At 39.1% G+C, this 9,110-nt stretch overlaps 1 protein-coding gene across 1 annotated transcript; it reads right to left on the bottom strand.

Moving 5' to 3' along the window:
• Positions 1-6,046: 6,046 nt before the first annotated feature.
• Positions 6,047-7,378, bottom strand: NPY5R (neuropeptide Y receptor Y5). The gene has a single exon (XM_058839008.1). It carries the CDS (start codon positions 7,376-7,378, stop codon positions 6,047-6,049), a length of 1,332 nt encoding a protein of 443 aa, XP_058694991.1.
• Between the last annotated feature and the right edge of the window lie 1,732 nt (positions 7,379-9,110).

The following is a 9,110-nucleotide window of genomic DNA, read 5'->3' as shown; positions in this document are numbered from 1 at the left end:
CCATTGTACCAAAGGGCTGTATAAAAAGGGTGCATTTTTAATAAACCTTTGCTGTGTGCCCTCCAATGAAGGCTCAGAGTCTCGTATCGGTATTTTGCTGTCACAAATCGTAACAATAGTATCAGGGTTTTTTGTGGTTTTTTTTCTTTTTTCAATTGAGATGAAGTTAAATAAGGGGGCCAGGAGATCGTGGTAACATGGTAGAGCACATATTTCTATTATCTCTGGGCTTGAGAGATTTAAAAATAGATGTTGTGGTAAGATTCACTGGCCCAAGTGTATGCTCTAGTATGATGACACAGATTGTCTTAATGGCACAGCATGATGACTCAGCACCCTGAGTGATCTAAGCAAACCTGTCTTTATCAAATGGTTGGGAAGCAAATGCTTGTGCATTAAAGGAAAATTTTGAGAGGGATAATTTTGAAGGCACTTAAACCCATACAACTCTTACTTCCTGAGACTCAAGAACTTACAATAGGCTTCTGGGTCACCTGTGGGATTAATAATGTTCAGTGGTACTGTCACACACTCACTGTGGTGGGTGCTTGAAAAGATTCTGGCTTTGATTCATTCCTTTGTCACTGGCAGAATGTGGGTAAGCAGCGTTAGTGTGGATCTGCTTTCAGTTCTCTTTCTTTTGTTTCTCTTCCTATGAAAAGTTACTTCAACTGAGTATGAGCATTAACAACAGCACTACCTACCCTCAGTGTAAGGGCAACTCTCAAGCAATATGCCTTTGAGAAAGGTGTATTTTTGGATCAAAATCAAGCAACTGCAGGAGTCTTCATTACATATTGCATGTAAAAGGCTCTAGTAGAAAAAAAGAATACGAGGGGTTTGTATTTAATTGTATATGAAAATAAACCCCATGAAATAAAAGAATAAGAAACTGGACCTCAGAGACCTCATATGGTCAAAAACAGTTCAAAAATTTACTTAATTGTCTTTAAAATCATGAGGATCATGATTTTATACCATTATTCTAGTCATATGGGGGAAAAAGGAAGCAACATGTCTAGGACAAGAGTCCTACCACTGCCCTAAGACAGTTCCAGATTGTACTAATGTATTTTCTGGCAAGAACTTTTAAATGCAAATAGCATAGGCATAATTTACTTTCAACAAAACAAAAGGTTAAATTCCTGGACCAAACAGTATTTATGAAAGCCATCTTTCTGGAGACTGATGTTTAATACTGTTTGTCTTGTATGCTGTAGAGAGATATTGGGACTACTGTGAAAATCTATTGATGTCTGGTTTTTTGGGGTTTTTTTTGTTTTTTTTTTCAAAAGTGCAGTAATAGCTGACAGACCCCTATGGATAACAGAAGGGCTTTTTAGTTTGTTAATATTTTTGCACAGCAGAACTGGGTCCTATCTCAGCATGACTGGAAGTGAATGCTTTTCTTCCTGACTATGCTCCTTTTCTTGGTTCTTACACATCTGCAGATCAATGGATTGTTTTTTCCCCTTTTCTCAGGTGTTCATACTTCTGAAAAGGAAACATTTGGTCATGAGAGCTTCCAGGCTCCTGGAACAGGGCAACCAACTGCCAGTACAGCAGCAACGTGGTTTTCCTGTCCCACTGTGTCTGTGCCAGCTCCCCAGTCCCCACAGCCCTGCCCAAAGCTGGCTGTACCCCACCTGGGATGCAGTTCCTCCACAAGGACTCTGTGCTGCCTGCTGAGGCTGCAGCTGCTCTGAACCCATGGCAGCCATGCACAGATCTCCCAGACTCTGCTGCCATGGCACTGTGAGGAAGCACAGAGGCTCCAACCCCTTCACCACAACATCACTAAATACACTCCAGTGTCAGCCCGTGCAGGTCTCACATCAGCCATGGTCACTGGCCTGGCTGGCCCAGGAGTGACCTGGACATGTCAGGGCATCTGTTTTTTCTCCACTGAAAGAGAAGGGGCAAAGGGGAATTTTAATCTTTGACATTTGCCAAAAGTCAACTTTGTCAATGTTATTTTGTAGAACTAGAAAAAACAATTTATGTTATGTGAGCCTTCCTAAGGATTTTAGCATCCATCATACACAAGGACCAGCTGTCTCAGAGCCTTTTTTTTTTTTTCTAATTAATAGAGCGGAATTACTCTACCATTACAATCCATTCTTCTAACTCCAATGGATACATGGCTCTGCAGCTGCTGTTTCCTGATTGCATTTAGTGGATGCCATCAAAACAAAACTCCTATCTTCCCGTTTATTTAGATTTTTAGTTACAGAAGGGGTAGCTGGCCAAAGGACTTGGTTATATGTGCTACTTGAAAATCCATTTTTATGTGCTTTGCTTTCTAGGAAGTGTGCATTATCTATATCTGTACCTGTGTATGTATCTGTGCACATGTAAGAATGATAAAATGTCATTGGATATTGTGATGACGTTTTCCCAACACGTGGAAACAACACCACACTGCCAGTCACAGCTGGATATGAAGCCACAGGAGCATCTACTGCAGCTCAGACCAGATGAGGCCTAATAAGGAAGCAGGGGGAAAATATCCTTGTGTTTAGAATTTTTTATTTTTTATTTTTTTAAATGTTCAAGACTGGGAGGATGTTAAATGGATGGTTCAGTTGTTTCTTATCCCTTTCATAGAAGTCACTCCTTTGGGAATTGCCTAATGCCTGATTTCACTTGCTACTGCTCCTGTCTGCTTCATATGTATTCCTTGCTGATACTGGGACCAAGCTACACTGGCTGTTGAAGTAAAGTGGAAGGTAGAAAAGTGGTTTTATTTTTATTTAACATTTCAGAGGAAAGACAGGGATATTTTGGAAATTTCCAGATAGAATGCTAACGATTGCTTTATAAATAAAAAGAAAATACACATTCTCCCACTATTGATTGGCTTAAAAAAAAGATGACAGATTTATATGGCACAGGACTAAAGAAGTTCAATAGCTGTCTTGATTTAATTCTCTATTGCCAAATTACAATTTGCTGTGCTTTGATCAGTGTAAAGAGTAGGGAGCACAGTTATTGACTTCATCCAGGCAAATAGATATAAATGTAAAATCTCCAATATACAGACTAATCTTTGTGCAACTCAGAAACTAGAGGAAGGCCTTATTACAGTCCTAACATGATTCTGGTCACTATACAGAGTGAGTAGAATTTGATCTGGAAAGAGTAATTACTAAATAAACATTTAATTTATATATAAATAACAGTCAACAATGTAGGAGTTAAAACAGTTAAAATTCCAAAAGAATGCAAGGAATAGAAAATAAACAGCAAGTAGGAAGGAAGATAACAGAAAATTGGGAAAAAATTAATTCAGAAGGAATATTTCAAGCTGAAACAATGACTGCTTTCTTATTCTTTTATACTATTTGGCTATATTTATGGTATAAATAAGATTACATGTTACAATGATGCAAAAATTTGTGGACAGAAAGAGGGCAAAAGCTACAGTAACCTCTGTAAGACTACATAATTGTGTTCTGACTTTAGATTTAGTTAACTTTTTCCTAAATTTATATACTAAGATTAGTCACAAATATTTTTAAAGTACTTAAAACATTTAAAAACTATTTTAATATCTGTTGTTCCAGCAATATCTATTCTGTACCATTTGTACTCTGATAAGTGACATATGATAGGGTTTTAGAATATAATAATCTGCGAAATGCAATAGTCAATGTCCAGGAAGAAACTATTAAAGTATATCACTACTGAAAACGAAGAACAATGGTTTACTGGGAATTAGATGTTAGAAAATTCTTTAAGGAGAGAAGCTATTACCCGCTGGCATGTAATAATCCGTAGCAGTTAATGGCTTGGGGAGGAAGGGTCTCAGAATTATAACACTGTGATAAAAAATAAGTTGATGGTGCTTCAAAATACAAGAACTGCTTTCACTTTAAAGACTATCTGGAAACAACATATCTTGAGGGAAAAAAGTGCACAATGACTGTTTCCAACCAGCCATTTATAAAAATAATAAATTTATTTCTCAGTCAGTAGAAGCTATGTACCAAAAAGCCTATTGGATAAAAAATCTTAGTGGAGAAAACGAAATAATCACCACCTATTAGTGGGGAGAGGTGTTACAGCTTAAAACTCAAAGCAAAGGCTTTGTATATTTACTGAATCCTGAGGGCAGAGATGGATTATTAAATTAGAGTAATCTGGGGCAGGTAAGTATATATACATATATCTATACACACTTTGCATTTGTGCTATGAAATATATTATGACTTAGGGAAAATACCTGTGATTTAAATTTGGAAGTAAAAGTACTGGTCTGGTTAAAAAGGAGAATACACATACACATACTGTAAGGAACTGCAGTGGGTCACATCTGATCCTGTTCAAGCAGGGTCGTCCTAGAGCACATGACCCAGGATTGTGTCCAGACAGTTCTTGAGTATCTCCAGTGAGGGAGACTCCACAGCCTCTCTGGGCAACCTGTTCCAGTGCTCTGTCACCCACACAGTAAGGAAGTTCTTCCTCATGTTCAGGTGGAACCTCCTGTGCAGAGCCTGGAAACATCCTCTTGGCACCCTCCCTTCAGATACTGACAGACATCGATGAGTTCCCCTCTCAGTTGTCCCTTCTCAAGTCTGAACAAGCCCATCTCCCTCAGCCTGTCCTTGTAAGAGAAATGCTCCAGTCCATTCATCATCCTTGTTGCCTTCCACTGGATCCACTCCACAAGCTCCATGTCTCTTTTGTCCTGAGGAGCCCAGAACTGCACACAGCACTCCAGATGTGCCTCACCAGAGCTGAGCAGGATCACCTCCCTTGACCTGCTGGAATGCTCTTCCTAATGCATCCCAGGACACCATTGGCCTCTTGGCCACAAGGGCACTGCTGCCTCAGGGACAGCTTGTCCACCAGAGTCCCCACATCCTTCTCTGCAGAGCTGCTTTCCAGCAGCTCAGCCCTCAGCCTGTCCTGCTGCAGGGGGTTGTTTCTCCCCAGGGGCAGGACCCTGCACTTGCCTTTCTTGAATTTAAAAATAATCTGCTCTGCTCCTCCCTCCCACCCCCCCCACTCCCCCCCCCACCCCCAATCTGTCAAGGCGCACAAGCACATGTTTATTTGAAAGCTGTTATACCTTTCCAAAGCAAGTGGGTATAATGAAGTGCAGTAAGCTTTAACAGCATTGTGGGTCCAAGTGGATCCGCTATAATAAAGTGCAGTAAGCTTTTGCATTTTGATAAAGGAAGAGAAAAATTCCTGTTGTGTTTCCATTTTCTTTTTCTTTCCACTATCATTTTCTTAGATAATGAAGGCTTACTCTGATCAGAAATGTTTTGTATGTTCAGAGGTGTCATCACCTGTGTTGATGTCAGGGGTGTCATTTATTTAGAATAAAGACATAACTATAGATAAATTCAGGCTGGATTGAAAATTACATAAAATGACAAGCCAGAGTGAAAATTGGCTGAGGAAATCAAAGATAGGTTGTACTGGATAAAAACAGTGTGATGGAAACAATCTAGACAAGAACAATGACCCTCAAACCCATTCCAGGGAATAAGGCAACCTAGGAATCAGCAGTAAAGCATCTCTCAAAGATATTGCAAACTATGAGTCAAAGAGTTAAGGAAAAATATTTTCCTAATGACATCCAGAAAGAGAGATTTAATTGTATTAGAAAACAAAGCTGGCACTGAAATAGTCTCAACGATAATTATTTAGTAAGTGATATGTATTTTATTATAGTTTTATGACAGTTAATACTGATATGTCTAAGTAGTCTGTCTCACATTTATTACTCATTATATACTCTGTATAATTCCAAAGTACAGGTTGCCAACAATTTGGATAATGAAAATGGTATTCTGGTTTTGTACACTGGGCATGATTTCCTATATGTAACAGATAAAACATCATTATAACATATGCATGTATTTCTGCCCAAGGCAAGAAATACATGCAGCCGTAGAACTATCCATCCACAAAAAAATGCCACTAATCACAACCAAGTCAGACTAACTAAACTAAACTAATTTAGCTTTTACAGCTATATATGTCACTAGGCTTGAAAGCCATACTTATTTACTTTATCTTGGGGCACATAAAATCATGGTATTTGGCAGCATGGAATAAGGGACATTAAATCAGCTTTTATGCTGTTGTTAAGAAACCCATAGAGGATGGGATTCAAGCAGCAGGACATCATACCCAACAAATGGCATATGCAATATACTAATTTAAAGTGCCTATTGGAAATGAGAGTGGCATTAAAATCTGTCACAATGTGGAAAAGGTGAAGAGGCATCCAACTGAAGCCAAAAACCAGTATTAGCACTGTCAGTCTGCAAAAAACCCTCCTCGATCTTGTCTTAATTCTGATGATGGACTGGGATACTGTAATCATGTTCTGGATCTCTGTATTTTCTTCTGGTTTCATTTCAAAACAGATAGGGATCCCAGGGATTAATTTACTGGAGGAAAAGAGCTGGCTTTTTTCTGTGTCAGAGGTTTCTGGGAGAACTCTGGAGTGAGTATCCTGATGATGCCTTGAAATAGCTGGCATCACACTTGAAGTCTTTCTACTGTATCTTCTGTGGTGCCTCCTGCCAAAGGCACGGCTCCACCTGGAATATCTGGAGGGTTGAACCTGTGGGCCAGTGCTCTTAGAGGGATGAAGGGTTAGGTTTATCATCTCCTTTTCTTCAAACTTGTTTTCCTTGTTTGACAGCCTAGCACCTATGCTCCTGCAGACACTGGTGTGACTGGCGGTCAGGCACGCCAGCGGCAGGATGTACTGCATGAACAGCAAGGCTATCGTGAAGGCGATCCTGTAGGAATCGGAAGGCCATGACTCGATGCACAGCAGCCTGTTCTCCAGTCCCTCTAAATTCAGAGTTTTGCTGAGGTCCACAGTTTTATGGAAAACTGGCAGAGGGGAGCAAATTGTGAAGCCAAAGGCCCAAATGATCGCTATTAAGAAATAGCCTTGTTTTGCTGTGAGGTTGCTAGAGAGGGGATACTTTATCATACGGTACCTGACTGCAGCAATAGATATTAACATCAAAGTTGAAACTAGGACTGACGCACACTGGAGGAAGGGCATTACATGGCACATGACAGTGCCAAACATCCATTGGTCAAGCAGGACTGATGTCAGCGTGAACGGTGAACAAAAGAGCACAACCAAGATGTCAGAAAAGGCCAAGTTTCCAATGAGAATGTTTATGATTGTCTTCTGCTTGCACTTTAGTAGGGCCATTAGTATAAGCAGATTTCCCACAAAGCCAGCCAGACTTATAAGTGTGTACAGCCCAATAAGAAAGTACTGCATGTCATCAACACTACTCTTATAGTCTTCCCAGGCAGAAAAATTCTTTGTTGCAGCAGAGGTGTTCTTGGTATGTGTCCTGTTGTTATGGTCTTTGAATCCTAAATCCATTTTATAGTCCTGCTTAGAATGAGAAAGGCATTAATTAGCATCTGAAGAAATGATGATATTGCTGTTAATCAGAATGTAAAAATACATAAATTTACCGTGTTTCACCTCAATGCAAATAAATTACTTGTGATGTTAGTCTACTGTGAGGCAGATACTGCATAACTTCAGGTCAACATGAATTAGCTAAGTAGGTTTTATCATTTGGTGTTCAGCACTCCTAGGCCTCCTACCTAGATGCTCACGTGGGAGAACAGCAATTTACAGGTCTGCATTATGATGCTGCCTTTTAACGGTGCTTTGCTACAGAACATATTGTCAGGCTTTCCATGAGGGAGCAGTTAGCTACAAAAGCAATACACCTCGAGTCGGTGAGATTACTCATGTGAATAACAGCCCATTGATATGAGTAAGGAAATTACAGTCACCATCTGGGCAGATGCCTAATCATTATATCATTGCGAATTATAAAGAACCTGAAAATGCATATGCTAACAACTGCAGCAGTATTTCTTACCTTGCTAGTAGAGAACTAACACAAAATAGGTGTGAGCTTTCAAAAAGGATCAGGAAATCCACTGTCAGTAATCCAAGATGGAATTCCTAATGTGGTGTGCAAAGAAAACATATTCTACTAAGTGCTGAATATAGTTTAACTGTGCTCAAGCAGATAGAAAAACTAAAAAACACCTCAAATAATTGGATGTAATATAGAGAGGACAGCATTAACTGGAAGCAAACTCCACACAGCCATTTGAAAAATCAGTGAACTGCTACTTATTCAACACAGAATCATCTAGTGTTAAACCTAGATCAGCATAAAGTTATTCTGTCTACTGAATCTTCATATATTAGTTTTCATTTCAGAACAAAGAGGAAGACATGAGAATACAGTTCAAACCTCCATTTATCTTAAGCACTTGCATGTACTAGAGTTTCAAAGTCAAAATTCCCCAGAGTGCCAATGTCCTCTACAAAACTGCTTAACGTTTAGAAATCTTACATAAGAGAAAACAAAAAAGATCTACAAACCCAAAGCATACATAAATGGAGCAGAAGGCTTTATCTGTCACCTAAAAAAGGCAGGACTCTTCAAGACTGTAGCAATCTTCTGTCAGCTGTACCATACTGAAATTTCTGAAGTGCAATAATATTATTTGGTTCCCTCCACACAGGTTCCCTCCACATCCATGCAGATGTGCTCCTTCCTTCATATCTTGTGTATTCCTACCGTTATGGTTTGAGGCAAAGGGAAGCTCAAACCATAAAACAACCCGAGAATGTTTACTAACTGTATTGTGATGTGAAGGTCCTCCAAGTAAGAGTAGAAATATATATATATATATATATAAAAAGATCTAGCAGGTACTATGTTGGAAAGCAGTGAAAAGAAGTCAGCCTTCACAATTTGCCTCAATGTTAAAGTGCCTTTTAACAGCTAAAATAGAATTAAGAACTGAATACAGGAAATTAGATAACCTAAATATTATAATTGTGTGCATATGAGCAGAAGCATTAATCCATATTATTTCTGTTCAGTTTCTTCTAGTCTTTAATGAAATGGTGGAAAACCATACGATAGACAAACAATGCTGAGACTACATTTGCCTCTAGACCAAGTTTAAAGGAGCAGACTCGAGATTTTGTAAGTGATGTAATTTCTCTATTTCTACATTGTTTTTATCAGAAGTTTTCATTTTGGTGGGCTTTTCCTTATACAACTCTTAGCTGATAA

The sequence above is a fragment of the Poecile atricapillus genome, chromosome 4 (assembly GCF_030490865.1).
Source record: "Poecile atricapillus isolate bPoeAtr1 chromosome 4, bPoeAtr1.hap1, whole genome shotgun sequence".
NCBI lineage: Eukaryota > Metazoa > Chordata > Aves > Passeriformes > Paridae > Poecile > Poecile atricapillus.
The sequence above is the reverse complement of the archived record's forward strand: the minus strand, read 5'-3'. Positions and strand labels throughout refer to the sequence as shown.

What these genes read in the sequence shown, in the direction of transcription:
- NPY5R (XM_058839008.1), bottom strand. Translation starts at nt 7,378, where the DNA reads ATGGATTTAGGATTCAAAGACCATAACAACAGGACACATACCAAGAAC.